A 15,484-nucleotide genomic window follows, 5' to 3' on the forward strand; every position below is an offset into this window, starting at 1 on the left:
GCACATGTTCCACAGAAAAACTCACCTCTGAAAGACTCTCCCACTCCTGTAGTGGGAGGTGTTACCTAATTGGAAAGGTTCTCATTTACATATCACACTTATTTGGGATTGCTGTCGGCCTCATAGTCAAAGGAATCCTGGGAATGACGGATGATACAGGAAGAGAGGAAGGGAGGTTAGTTTCAATATTTTGACAGATGAAAACAAGTATTTTTCCAGGTTGGGAGCCCAAATCACAAAGATCTTGGTGTATTCCAGAAGAGAATGTTCTAATCTCTGCATAGATTTCTTTTCTTTTTACTACAGAATGGCCTTAAATGACCAGGTAAAGTGGAGGATGAGAGTTCAGAAAGGCTTTCTTGCCTTCAGAGAAAAGGGCAAGAGAGAGGGGAAAGGCTGAGAACTGTCTGTATTTCAGGATCCAGGCCAAGGGGCCAACGAGAAATAAGAAGGCCACTCTTGGTATTGTTTCTTATATCCTATTGCCAAAGGCTCCCATAGAAAGAACTGGGCTGTAAGGGCCTGTGAAGGAGGATTAGGTGGTGAGTAACATCTCCGTATAGTCAGTATATTTTAAACCTGGAAAGCATGGCCGGAGACACGGGGAAGAGCCAGACTTGACCACTGTCTAAGAACCCCTGCTAGGAGTTTCAGCCCTACAGGTAACTCTTTTTTGCAATGTCAGCACTACAGGACAAAGGTGGGAAAGAGGAAAGCACATAAACCCCAGATTCCTGCACTCAGAGATTCAGAGGGCGGACTCACTGTGGCCTCTTAGGTGTTAGAGGAAAGGCCAGGGGTGCCTGAAATCCCTGCCCACTTTCTGGCTGCCCAGTGCCAAGGAGGGCCTGGTTATAGGCCCAACTCAACAAACTTTTCCCCCATGCATCCTTTTACCACACCACACCCAGTCATCACAGAAAAATGACCCAATTACTCAGCCTCCTACCTTAATTGTGGGACACACAGTGACTAAGTGTTCCCAATTGCCCATTTCTTCCCGCCCCAGCTTTGCCTTGACCAAACATGAGTCAGGCTTCTCTCCAGCAGGTCCCTGGACTTTAGCTTGCCCCCCAAATCTGAGCAAGAACTAAAATGTGAAACATTCACCGTTGTTAGCTTATCTTCCAAATTCTTGGACCACAGAGACACATTTCTTGTTCAACCATGAGGGTCTTGAAGCGAGTTTTTCTCCCATCTACTTGGCTTTCCCTGTTGCTTGCTCCCTTTATATATACAGGGGGAAAAAAAAAAAGCCGATTTCTGTTTGGTTTTGAGAGGCTTGCAGATTTCTGAGATCAGAGCGTTTTTCCTGTTGCAATAGTCAGTCTTTCTAATGAAAGTCTCCCTATCTTATCTAAGTTCGGATTCGTTTCTGTTTGACGTTAATGTGTAGCTAAGAGTGATCCCAGGTGAGTCTGAGCCCACCTTGGTGGGGAATGAAGCCTAGAGCATCGGAGCATTTGTCTTTCTCTGAGAAAAGGCAAGGAAGCCTGAAATGCACAGCTCTCCCTTGAACTTCAACTTTCTAAAGGGGAATGAATTTCTAAAGGAGGAGGTTCCAGTCTAGGGCTGTAGGGGCCTCTGGGCAAAGGAAGTGCTGGTTGAAAAACACCATTGTGATCACTTCTAGCGGCGAAGGGTGTGCTTGGGAACGGTTTGGGGAGGGGACAGAAGACAGAGGGTTGGGATGGACGGCAGCAGAAGTAGGAGGTACACGAGGAGTTACTGGTAACGGCGCTTCAGTGGAGGAGCCGGGGGGGATGGGAAGTAGGGGGAGGGGGGCCCTGTTGCCTCAGCGCCCAGAGGTCGTGGAGCGGCAGCAGGGGCGGCCGGAGCGGCAGCAACAACAGCAACAGCGAGCGGGACGGAGTTAGGACCGCTCGGAGCGCACAGGTCTCGAGGTAGTATAAGGTTTGCTATCCTTCCACTTGCTGGCAGTTGCAGAAGATCTGCTTTTTAAGTGAAACGTACATGCCACCCCTCCAAGGGCTGCGGCTTCCCCGGGCTTGCTTCTTTGCCGCTCCCCTTTCCGGCTCTAGCGCTCACTCTTTAATTGGCACTAGCCCCTAAGTTTGCCGGGAGCTCGCTGCCCGCTCGGAGCAGGGTCCCAGCCGGGCGCCGCGGGCGGGGGCGGGGAGCCCGGGAGCCGCAATCCAGAAGCGTCGTGGGCCATGTATATTTCATCAAACGGACTTTGGGTGCGTCGCATCTCGCAGCCATCAGCGCTATGTGCAGTGACATTTCTGACTTGAGTGGAGGAATGCGCGAAGGAAGCCCGGGCGACATTGGTACTAGAGGATCTTCTTGGCGCCAATGCTAATTGTCCTGATTTATGCCCCTTCTGACTAAGCTCAACGTCTTCATCTGAAATAAAATGAAAGCGGTGCCAAGCGGCATAGAACCGCCTGGCCGCTGGTTCTGATCCCCGGGAACCAGAAAATCGTCCTGCGGCTTGAAAAAAAAAAAAAGAAAAAAAGAAAAAAAAAAAGAAATAGAAATAGAAAAAAGAAAAAAGAAAAAATATCCCTCAGTAAAAGTTTAAGGCGAGAAGTGTCAGAAGCAGCGGCGCGAGGAGGCGCGGAGGAGAGCCGGCGAGCAGCGGACTGGGCTGGCACGACCTCCGAAGGCTGCAATCTCATTATTAATATCACTATATTTTTGGAGGGAGAGGCACCTTTCTCATCCTCTCTTCCTCTCCGCCCACCCTTACTCCCTCCCCCTCATCTACCTGTCAAAGTCACTGATCTTTTGCATTTCGGAAGAGGACGTCAACGGGAAGGAATTCCCCCTCTGGGTGCCGGCTCCAAGAGGGGGCGACGTGCAGGAGGCTCCCCCCGGGGGTGGAGGCGAAGGTAATTAAGCGGCGGGGAGTGGCGGGCCGGCGCTGGGTTCTCGGTCCTCGGGGTCCTCTCCCGCCGGCGGCCGGGCGCGATCGGGATCCCCGGGCTGCGGCGGTGGCGGCGGCTCGGGTCCTTACGCCCACCCCTCCCGCTCCGCCCGCTCCCTCCCCGGGAGGAGGCTCCGCGGGAGCTGCCGCCGCCCGCCCGTGCGCCGCCCGCGGGCTCCGCTGCTGCGGCCGCCGCCCGAGGCGGACCAGGCTGGCTGGGCAGGGCAGGGCCGCCGCCCCGCGCCGTCGGCTCGGCTCCCGCCCGGCGCAAGGGCAAACGAGCCACACGGTAAGTGCCCGCTGCTCGCCTCTCCTACTGCGACCCGCGCCTCTCGCCCGTGCCCCTCTCCCCCGGGTTTCCCCATCCCCCTCCCCCCCCCCCCCCCACACCCGCTGCGATCCACAGGCGGGAGGGAAGGCTCCGGGTGGGCGAGGAACTTTGTAAAGCGCCCCGAGGAGGCAGCGCGCGGAGCCCTGCGCGCACACACACCGGCACACGCTCACACCCACACACAAGTCTTCCCCGGGGTGCGCCCCGGGCGGGTGATGCGTCCGCCTGTTTTGTCCCGAGCCCAGGCGCGGGGTCTGAGCCTCCTTCCGCGGACTGACAGGCGCCCGACGCTCTCTCTCTCTCACGCACACCTGGCCACACACATCGCTCAGGAGGATTGTCGTTATTTTTTCTTTCTTTCGCCGATTATATTTGTTTGGGGAAAAGCAAAACAAACAAACAAACAAAAAAACAAACAAACAAAAAACACTTGCCCTATTGCCGGCCTTGGGGATCTGGTGGCCACACCGAGGGCTTTTGAAGTCCCTTCTTTCAATCTCCTTTATTGGTGCGAGATTAAAGCATTACTATCCCATGTTGTGCAGCTGGGGAGAAAGGGAAATTGAAAGAGGGAGACTTGGTGTAGGGATGCTGTTTGGAATATTCTCTCATATTCTTTACTGGCATCATATTAATCGGTTGATGGATTCGGCTAGGGACATTGAATTGCTCTCCTGTATGGATCTGTGGATATCTATATATAATACAAATAATACCGAATATTATTGGGCCTAAAATAACCAATTAAGTGATTCATACAAGGAAAAACTTAGATATAAAAAGAAACTGCGCCCTCTGCTGTTAATTTTAGTACCCTCACCCGGGGACTTTTTTTTTTTTTTTCCTTCAGAAATCCACTTAAGAGTAGGCTGTCATCTTACAGGGCAAGGGAAGAAAATTCCTAGCGGGGGTTTTAAAGCAACTTTACTTGGAAAAGTCGCAGGTTGAGCTCCTATAGTTGCATCAGGTACAGATTTGCAGTGAGTAGAGGGTCCTCCTCTCTCCCCTCTTCTTTTTATACAGGGAATAATGGAGCCACTCCTCATAAGAAATTGTCAATCTTTGGAATGGAAAATTCTGAGTAAGATTCAGAACTCCACTAAACATATGGTGAATCTGGCAGTAGATTTGCTCTAGAAATAAGGCCCTGTTTTATGACTGAAAATACTAAAAGTTGTTTTATCTTACAGAAGTGAAAAGAAAAAAAACCCAGAAAGATCTTCCATTAAAGTCATTTATTCAGATACGCTTAATAGTTAAGCTTGTTGGAAAGTTTTACAAAATTTTTTTTTTTAGGGGAGGCTTTTCTGTTTTGTTTGTACCTTGAGGAGGATCTCTAGTGAGGGAATTAGCAATTCCACATTTCATTAAGTATTTTGGACTGTGTCACTTTGAATGCCTTACCCGCCTCCCTTTCTCTTTGGCAAAGGAAAAGCAGCTCAGTAACTCTCCAAGATTCTTTTTGAAGATAAGCAACTTTCAGTTTTTCATTAAGATAGAATTTGGATCTCTGCATGTGGATCAACATGCAAGGAAAATGTGCATCTAGTATTTCACATGTAATGTTGTTCCAAGGATATATTTTCTTTTCTGGATTGCCATGAAATGAGATACATTTCACCACTGAAGACCACCATGAAGGTATTCAGGATTCTATGTACTGAAATATTAATTTGGCGATATTTCCTATTGTGGAATTTAAGAGGGATAATCTTAAAACTTTTGTATGGAAACAGTTTATTTGAACATGAAGCTGGTTTCCTATTAGTATTTTTGTTTTGTCAGCTTTCACTGGGTGTATGTGTTCAAATGATTCAGGTTAGCCTTTTTAGGAGGAGACAAATGTATTTTGCAGTTTCCTGTTGTATATTTGCAAGTGGTGCAAATACCTGTCTTTGCTTCCATTATTATTCTGAAACATATCAGGTAATTTCTTTAAAAAGTTAAATCATTACACATTTATTTGATAGGTTTTCTAAGTGTCATAAAAATTTGGAGAGTTTTAGTTACAAAGGCATCAAGTCACTTGGAAAAAAGAAAATTGGATTCAACTTTGAAAACCAATGATATGTTAACATTGAAATATACGTGTATGAATTATATTGCATAAGCGATTATATTAGTGAAGTCTTAGGTTAGTATGAGATTTAGCATACTTTAAAAAAAAATTTATTTGCAGAATCCAAAGTTCTGTTTCAAAACTTCAGGTGGGAGTAGATTTTCTCATATACGCATCTGAGACCTTAGATCTCTGAACTTCCCTGCATTAGAATTAAATATTTGTTTTTCATGTGGTAATTAAACTCCAGATTTCTTCTAGGCTTAACCGATTCTGAAATAGTTTTGGGTATTATCCCATCCTCAATCATCCTGCAAAACATGTACTATCTAATTTCTCGAATCAGTCTTCTCTCAATGAAAATAGAGATCTTTCAAATACCAAGGTGTGTTATTTAGGTTTATTAAGAATCTCATGATAGACAGTTACTCATAATACCCAATCAAGTGTGAGTAAGGTATGCCAATGATGTTGCAGTACATGTTAAATTCTTTATATTTTGAGAGACAGTTAACAAAAGGATAGAAGCATATGTTTTCCATTAAGATGACTAGAAAATGCTTTCTTCAGAACAAATAAGTGCAAAGAGCATTGAATACATGTTGAAATATCTTGTGTAATAAATTTCATTATGACTGCTGGAAGCTGCTAATTTTGATAGGTTATAATTTTGTATATCTTTATCTTTTTATATTTATATAGTCAATTTGATCTATATAGTCAATTTTCCTTTTGTTTCTTCCCATTCAGAAAATGCATATTTATAAAATTCTTAATGTCTATGAGGAATGAGTCAATGGTTATGTATTTCAAGTACCTTTGAAAAGCTGAATATTTATGAAAGAAATAGCTTACTACCACCATTCCCACCTGCTAGTGAGATTATATAATAAAATGAATGCTGAAAACCAGCTAGATTAGGAGATTTACTGATAATATCTTCCTCTCAGTTGATGAAATTGGCAATTGCTTTGGAATATAATTGCATAAAATATTAATCACTATTAATTCCATGTAATATTGTGGGAGGCTTTTTTTCTGATGAGAGAAAGGGCCTGCGAAAATGGCTTCTGCAAAATTAATCCAAGGTGGAAGGGAATTAGCTGCAGAATCCTGGACAAATACATGTTCTATGTGTGCAAAGGCATTTTATAGCCCATTTTAGTCCTGATCAATAATATCTATCAAATTGAGGGCCATGACATAATTTTATCTTTTTTCATTGGTTCTGCAAATACCTATTAATGGGTATTTTTTATCAAAGAGGACTTCTCAGTACTTTAGTTCCCAAGTAGAGGTGATAGCATTATTTGATTACAGTGAGTTCCCAAGGTTTGCAAAGTGAAGAGGTAGAACTGGAGCTGCCCAGAGCTCTTCTAAATCTGTTCTTATTTAGGTGATACGGACACCTGAGACAAATTCAAAGGCCACGTCACTTCACAATTAGTTCAGTTATGGGCCAGAAGGGATAGGTTTAGTATGTTAAGTCCCCAAATACGTTATTCACTGTCCTTCTCATAATTGGTTTCCCTAGCTATTTGCTGTGAGGACCTAGCTTTTAGAAGCTATTGATAATTTTAACCTGTTTGAAAGCACAGCAGATAGACAAAGTGCCATTAAATAGTGGAGGTTAAGGTGTAAATAATATTCTATTTTTACATCATTGCAGTTTCTTCGAAAAATCTGTAATTATACTTTAATAACAAATTCCTGATTTTCAGAGGCTGCTTTTCCATTGTGTGTCATGGAAGTTCATGGATTTAATTTCTTACTAATTTGAAGTTAAGAGGATTTCTTTTGAAGTGGATGTGACACTGAAAAGTAAGAAAACCCTGAAATGCAGGATACATAATGATAGTACAAATATAAAAATTAGAATGAAATCAAATAATTATGTTAAATAACAGCTTAGTGTCCCTCTGCTCCTGATCTGTAATATGCCGTGGTCAATATCTTTTTCTGTGTCAATGGGAGCTCATTAAATGTAAACTCTGCAGACTAACTGAGCCATGCCATATTAGTGCTTGCCAAAGCTTGACATTTTTAATACATTAATAATATGTCTGTAATGTAATGGAAAACTATTAATCACAACTGGTTATGTGCCAGAAATTTAAGCTATAATTGGCTGCTTCTTGTCAAGAATGTCTGTTGCACAGTCCTGCAACTGCCTAATATTCAAATATCTTGCACTCCTCTGCATTTTTCCTTGTCAGTTCTCTAAATTCGATCAATGGTGTAGTCCATAATTCTGTGTAATGACCATCATTATAATTCTGGTATACTTTAATGAGAATTCGTTATATTGGGATTGCTGTTCTGTCAGGAGATAGCAAAGGGTTCATATACATTTCCTTAGTGTTCAAATGTATGGTCACCCTTTATTTTGTGGTTGCAGTAATGCAAAATGTGGTTGAGGACAGAGTAACCAAGAATAAATGGATGAGGAGAATATCCTTTGTTGGTTAAAAAAGAAAGTGAAGACTAATCTCCAGGAAGCACTCAAATATATTTAAAGTGGTATTTTCAAACTAATATTAAAAATAAACACACAATGCTCACTCCATTCAAACTCAAAACAGTCAATTCCAGGTCTTCAAGATTATATCATTCTTGATAAATAAATTATTGTGTATTTGAAACTAAGAATTAAAGTTAATAATTTCTGACCTAGTAGATTTTACACTGCTTCAGTTATAATGCCTACATCCCCCCGCCCCTTGGAAAGTATTTATTTCCTCTTATAAAAACTAGTAAACACAGTTGAAAAAGTCATCTCAAAAATGTAAATTTGCATCACTTTAACACCTTCTCAGATTATTAATTGTCAAATTGTTGGATGTGTCTGAAAATATCAACTTAAAATTACTAATGAATCTGAAAAAAAGCAGAAGGCTGTAGTAGCCACAACACATGCTTCTCTGATTTTTTTTCTTTTTAGCTTAAGATTTCAAAATGTGCTTTACACAGTATAGTCTCTAGGTTACAAGGAAGAGGCCGATTCAAATCTGTAGTTTATACATGTTTAGACAAACTACTAATTATTGCTTCATAGGAACTCAAATATTCAACACTTTTTCTAATAGTAAATATCACAAATTGCAGCTGTATGATAACATTTTATGAATTGAATATAATGAAAATTGCACTTGCATCCATAAAGCAATTATTATAAATTACTTTGCTATGGAAACACAATTCAACCATCTGTTGGCATTTCATAGTCTCTGTGGCTTAGTTCATTTTAAGATGGTACATTATTTAAATATAATGAATTCCCTTTATATGATTGTTTGAAGATAGTGAACTTCCATATTTCAACCGTTTAATGTGAATTGAAGGGTCTATAATAGAATTTTCTAAAATTGTAGGCTTTTTTTGTCCTTTTTGCATTGCTTAAAATCAGTTAACTTTTAGACTATAAATATAAATAATCTAATTAAGAAAATATATTTTTAAATACCTGGTTTCGAAATGTTAGCATTTGTTTAGATTTTGATAGTGATCTCTAAATAGAAAAGTGGCCACTTAAACTCACCAATGACTTCTAGCCATAGTTATGTAGGGTGCATTATCAGTTAACCAAAAGTGCTTTTACACAGTAATTTTTATTTTCTCTTAGAATTAGTGCCATATTATTCTGCTTCATGGCCTGTTAACTCACCCTTGGCTATTTTTATATGTGCATTTTAAATTGTGCATTTTACTACAGAGCTTTTAGTTTTAAAGCAGCTTACAATATTTGCCTTTGGGACAAATTCTCTTCTGTTGCAAAAAGTAACGGCAAATGCACATGTAATGGCTATAAAAAGATGTAAAAATATAGAAAATTCTTATGAAAGGAAATTTTGCTCCTTTGGTTTTATTTTTGAATGTTTTTTTAGAGAGCCAAGTTATCTTTATTACTAAATGCAACTAAACAAAATATGCTAAATTCTTCAAATATAATGAGCAAATCCACAGGGACAGGCTTATGCTACCAATGCTGATTTTCACTCCAGCAAACAAAAGCTAAGAAATGTACAAGGAATTTGGAGATTTTTAGGGTCTCTTTGTCAAGAGACAAAAGGGATATAAGTTGTTGTCCTATCTTTGTCATCATTATAAAAGCGCTCATTTACCCCATTGTTCTCTTGGAAGATTTTCTAGCACTGCAGTGTATGAGAAATGTTCAAATGTAGCTGCTTGCTCTCAGTTTTGTCAAGATGGAAATGTAATTTTTGAAGTGAAAACCTGTAACTCACACACACGTGTCTGTCTTTGTTATGGAAGAGTTAAATCCTTCATATCGAAATTCTCCCCAATGTGAATGATTTCCGTGGTTTGCTCATTCTAGCAAAACAGCTGAGTAAAGGTTATCCGTATTACAACAATTTGCTTTATATTGCATCAGACCTCCAAAATGTCAACATATTGTACGTTTCGTAATACATTGATTCTGGGACAATAACTCTTACTCTTATTGTTTCTAAAAGGGTGTTGGTGCCAGAAGAAAAGAATGATTGATGGGAAACAGACACCGGGCTATGGACACTCATCCTTTTGCTTCAGATACTGATATCTCAGCCTGCCTGAGCGTCCCTTGTGAGCTGTGAACATTGAGGATCACTCAGGGTTATCGGATGTACAACGGGAGAGCCATCACTTTGCTAAATTATTATCTGCAGTTGGACATATTTTACAAAAACCAAACTAGACCTGAGTCTAATAGATATGTTCTAGGACAAAGAAAAAGCTACAAGTTGTTAACGCCTAACACACAAGTATGTTAGGCTTCCACCAAAGTCCTCAATATACCTGAATACGCACAGTATCTTAACTCTTCATTTTCGGTTTTGGGATCTGCTTTGAGGTCCCATCCTCATTTTTTAAAAGAATACACAGACCTACCTACCCATATACATACATACATATATCTACATATATGTAAACTAGACAAAGATCGCAGATCATAAAGCGAGCCTGCTTTAGTTTCCAAGAAGATTACAAAGAATTTAGAGATGTATTTGTCAAGATTCCTGTCGATTCATGCCCTTTGGGTTACAGTGTCCTCAGTGATGCAGCCCTACCCTTTGGTTTGGGGACATTATGATCTGTGTAAGACTCAGATTTACACAGAAGAAGGGAAAGTTTGGGATTACATGGCCTGCCAGCCGGAATCCACGGACATGACAAAATATCTGAAAGTGAAACTCGATCCTCCGGATATTACCTGTGGAGACCCTCCTGAGACATTCTGTGCAATGGTGAGGTAACCCTTTTACATCAAATATTTCATATAAATAGAGTCTAATCGCATATACATACAGATGTGGTGAGTGTGAAGACAATTCATGCAATAAGTTGAATCTGCAGGTGGCAGATTTGTGTTGAAAGGCTAGTTTCTTTCTCAGTGGAGGCTTACCCTGCCTGGAATTACAATTTGCACACTGTGATTGATGCCCTGGAAGGAACTTACTTTCTGCTTCCCTGAAAACCAATAGTTTCACTGAGGCAGATATACTATCGCATATATTATAAAAGAAAAAGTCCAGTTGAAGGTTAAATTTTAGATTGGAGGTTAGAAATATGATTAGGTCATATCTGTCATGTTAAGGATAAAATGCATTGGCAAACCAACTTTAAAAACACAAATGTTTCTTCACATATGTGTATAAAGCCAGTCCCAAATTCTGTAGTTCAAGGAGAGACTAGATCTCATAATTATCTTCATCAGGAGGTGGCTATGATTTGGGAGTCCTTGGTTAGGAGATCAGCAAGAAAAAAAATAGAGGAGAGAGGGACTAAAGCCTTGTGAGAGGTTTTTCCAGAAAAATCTTATTTGCCAACTCCCCTTATTGTCAAGGTTATAGTTTTCTGTGTATATTTTAAAGATGACTTTTGGAACATAGAAAACTTACTTGCTGAAAAGCAAGGGCTCAGCACGTATAAATTCAGATACTTTTTTTTTGATAAGCAAAGTTACAGAATTCATTTTTCTCATGGCTTATATAAGTCTTTTTTTTCCTGCATAGAAAGTTAAATACCATGTGAAAAGGTAATATTAGGGTAACACATTGAATTTTTATGAAAGACATAGCTGACAATATTTCTATAAGTATTAGTAAAGAGGCTGGTGATTAAAATGGTATACATTAATGTGCTAAAGAGTTAAGATGGTGAGTTTATTTGGTTTATGGTTTTTTTTTCTTTTTGTTATAGGTGGTTTTTATTTCACACAAGAACTGTGATCCCATTTTTCTCCACATAACAGATATAATTGTATGGCAGATTTTAATAGTAATCTTACCTGACTATATTATCTTGAACCTGGCCTGGCATTTTCAGGATAGTGATACTATTAATCAAAGTAGCATCTGTTCACAGTCCCCAGTGAGTTAAATTAGCATAAGATTATCTTAGACCTAGCAGCATAAAAAAGGTTTTGTAACAGGAAACAATTTTGAGCAATAAAGAGTGTTTTCACCTTAAAGCTAAGGGCTTGCCATTTTTCAGAAGTGCCTTTGGGGACTGGTTTGAATTATAGTCCAAACCTGATTTTGTGGAGAGTGAGAAAAAGCACTTGGCTATTAGGTGTCACTGTGACTAAAGTGCCCTGAAAGACTAAATATTTCAAAGAGAGGACCCATCTCTCTGGGAACAGGTATGTGCTGTGCAAAGAAGTTGCATTTTGGAAAGCAGAGACTTCCAGAGAAGGAGTTTATTCAAACACATTAGCAAAATCATAATAAATCTATAAAGGAGCAGAGACATTTGTGCAGGCTTTATGTGAGGTCTTTAATAATTTCTCATAAAAGGTCAACTATAAGAGCTCATTATAGATGTGGATTGAAATTGCTGTTTGGGTGATAGGTTGTGTAGTCTTCTACTCCTTATAGCAGAGGATGAGTTCCGGGCCAAGTCTGCATATTACTGAGAATACTCTAGCTCTATATATTGGTTTACATGACACTTGTAACAACATGTTCCTTCTGGAATTGTTTAATAATTTCCAGATCTAAGTAAAATAGCAAATTTCCTTTCCCAGGGTGCTGTTTTCCCTCTCACAAGCCCTGTGTGATGTTTTCAAGGTGTGATCTGTGGGTGCAGCTTCCCTGATCTCAGTCTCTGGCCAGAGCATGCTTGTTCAGCATTCCTCCTGTCTGTCATGTTGAAGGGTTTACTTGGTGTCTTCAGCTTGCCTCTTTCTCCCATCATGAGTGCAAAGGGCATGTTACAGATCTTCCCATGTCTGTCTTTCAAAGGGACATGGTCTAAGGTATTTAAACGAGTCAATTCCTCTCAGTCCACTGGCTAAGTGATGTTAGAGACCAAACGGGAAAAAAGAATTAAAATATCCCTCAGCTTTCTCAAGTGCAGTAACGTGTATACTTTGTATGATCACATGAAACTCTGCAGGACAGTCTTTAAAACGCTGCATCTTAGAGTGACGCAGATATTTTGAAGCCCTGGGGGATGTAAACTTGTCATTGGACAGAATGGTTTTCCAAGGGAGAATGTAAGATTTGTGAAATGTTGCCTATCAATGCTTAATTTGTATTCCTTAATATGCATATGATTGGCATAACACATTTAATAATCTATCCTTTAAATATACACCTTGGGACTATTTGTACGCATATTATATACCACGTCAATGGTAATGGCCTGGTCGGGCGCGGTGGCTCAAGCCTGTAATCCCAGCACTTTGGGAGGCCGAGACGGGCGAATCATGAGGTCAGGAGATCAAGACCATCCTGGCTAACACGGTGAAACCCCGTCTCTACTAAAAAAAAAAACTAGCGGGGGCGGTGGCAGAAGCGCCTGTAGTCCCCAGCTACTCGGAAGGCTGAGGCAGGGAGAATGCGGCGTAAACTGTTGGCCAGGCTTGCAGTGAGCTGAGATCCGGCCACTGCACTCCAACTTGGCGACAAGCGAGACTCCGTCTCAAAAATGGTAATGGCCTAATATAGCAACTCTTCCTCTCTGCAGTTTTGGATGTTCCATAAAACTCTTTAGTGTGAGGATTCCTGACTAAGGTTGGGGAAACTTCTTCTCCGGATCTTGTCTATCAAACCTGTTGGGTACTCAACCAGCCCAGGGTGTAATGGGGATCCATAAAGTCATTTGTGTTATGACTTATGTGTTCTCCCCTCCTTGACACTTGCATCCATACCTGCTCCCTCAGAGTCGTTATGGCCTATTACATCAGGGGAGCTGCCACATGAATACAGCCACCGGTTAGCCCCTATATGTAAAGGTTTGCTGCAAAATTGTTCCAGTAATCACTTGTTCAGCTAGTGACACTCCTATTAGCTGTGGCTATAGCTGTTCTGAGCACCAAGGGAACATGTGCTGAGAGAAATACCTATAATTCCTCAGGCCGATTTTTTTAATATAAAGTTGAAGTTCATTGGCATTGCATTAAGAGTCCGTGTTGCTGCTTTTTTCATTGACTTCATCATTATATGCCAGTGACTATCCATTAATGTTGCATTTATTTTAATATAGAGTAAAATTTCGGGAAAAAAAGGAGCATATGGATTCCATTTAACAATAGATCTCTGCTTATTAACCTGGATGGCATAGTTAATAAATCTTCAATGTGAAGTACTTTAAAATTGTTCTATATTAATTGTACCAGTATTTATAAACATTAGTTTTTCAGGAGAGCACTGCCATTTCTATTAATCATAGTGGATAAGGAAGATAAATGTGTGTATGTATATATATGTGTGTGTGTGTATGTATATACACATATACATATACATATATATACACAAATTGTGTATATTTAAAAACATACATTTTCTTTTTAAGTTGATGTATTCCTTTTGAGTTGATGATGGCTAAAGACAATCTCTGTTTTCATCAATGGGGAAGAATCTGAAGGGAAGGTGGGGCTTAACCCTCTTTTTTAGGCTGGGAGAACACATTTGAATAGATCCTATCTTTTCAGCAACATTGAAAGCTTCAGGTGGCAGAGCTTTGTCAGGAAACACAGATCATTTAGTGACTACAATTTGTTTCAATTTGCATAAAGAGCAGAGAGGATGATCTGAACCTGTGTGTAAAGCTGAAGTGACAACACAAAGCTATGACTTTTTCTTTGTGTTTAGACAAAGTTAGCTGTCATATCTTGCGTACACCCCAGTGGCTTAAAAATGGCAAAATTATCTGCAATTATCTCTATCCTGCAGCTAATTTTCTGGATAAGTTAAACAGATGCTTTGAAAAAGAGCCTACAGACGGAAGAACTCATGTGCGTTTGTACAATTTATGGTGCAGAAGTGCTGATGACTGTAGAAATGGAAGCCCTTGAGTGCTGCTATGGATTTCAGAGCCAATCAAAACTAAATTAGGAAACAAAGATTATTAAAAAGTCTTCTGTGCATGTAATTTTGGCATAATATTATGAGGTGGACATTAAATGTTTCCCTTGGAGACGTTCAGCATCATTAATGCAGCATGCCTTTAATTACAAGTAGACTCATATTACTAAAAAATTGGAGAAAATAAAGTACTCTGAGGTATAGTTAGCAATAACCTCATTATGTTTACTGAAATAATTAAAAGAAAAGGTATAATTTTTCTAAATAAAATGTCAGAATGTGAAATGAAAATGGATTTTCCTTAGGAAATTTACTAATGCGTGCCTGTGCTCTCGATAGGCATTTATTTAAGGACCTTAACAGATCTATTAATGATCATTCCATATTGTGCTATTTCTAGATAGACTTCTATTATGAAAAAAAAACTTTAATTATTGTAAGCATTGTGGGTAGAGCATATTTCATTATGTTCCAATGGAATTTACAGAAGTGGTAGAAAGTCTTTGTGTTTTGTGGTTTCAAAGGAACCCTGAGAGATGAGTGACTGGTAACTCGTAGTCTCAGGGCTATCTATAACTTCAAGTTCTGATTTACCTTTGGCTCAGGTTGCCATCTGGTGGCTATCAGGTGGCCCTTGAGAAATTTATTTCATAAACTCCGTTACATTTTCAATGACAATTACTATCAATTTTCCAAAAACTGGAAATGACATTGACTTATATAATAATCAAATAATCTTTAAAATACACTCTGTTCACATGAAACATAATTCAGTAAATGAATGAAGTTTTAATAACAGTGACACCTTTCATTTGAACTGCCTTATCCCTTAATTATGCCAAAATGGAATTTTTTAAAACCTTCAGTTCTTTCATTATTAACACTTCATTGTT

The 15,484-nt window shown here is 39.9% G+C and overlaps 1 protein-coding gene across 11 annotated transcripts in view; it reads left to right on the plus strand.

The window, feature by feature from the left end:
* The first annotated feature begins 1,521 nt into the window (after positions 1-1,521).
* NTNG1 (netrin G1) overlaps positions 1,522-15,484 on the plus strand; it is a 354,404-nt gene continuing 340,441 nt past the window's right edge. For 6 of the 11 annotated variants that reach the window (XM_017945308.3, XM_017945319.3, XM_017945323.3 and 3 more), the window contains exons 1-2: positions 1,522-2,855; positions 9,756-10,526. In XM_017945308.3, coding sequence (XP_017800797.1) covers positions 10,281-10,526 — 246 coding nt within the window. In that variant the 5' untranslated portion in view covers positions 1,522-2,855; positions 9,756-10,280. Of the gene's footprint in view, positions 2,856-2,878; positions 3,180-3,389; positions 4,863-7,001; positions 7,102-9,755; positions 10,527-15,484 lie in introns of those variants that run through there. The other 5 variants (XM_031651404.1, XM_031651408.1, XM_021921464.2 and 2 more) reach the window with 4 other exon arrangements.

The sequence above is a fragment of the Papio anubis genome, chromosome 1 (genome assembly GCF_008728515.1).
Source record: "Papio anubis isolate 15944 chromosome 1, Panubis1.0, whole genome shotgun sequence".
NCBI classification, from domain to species: Eukaryota; Metazoa; Chordata; class Mammalia; order Primates; family Cercopithecidae; genus Papio; species Papio anubis.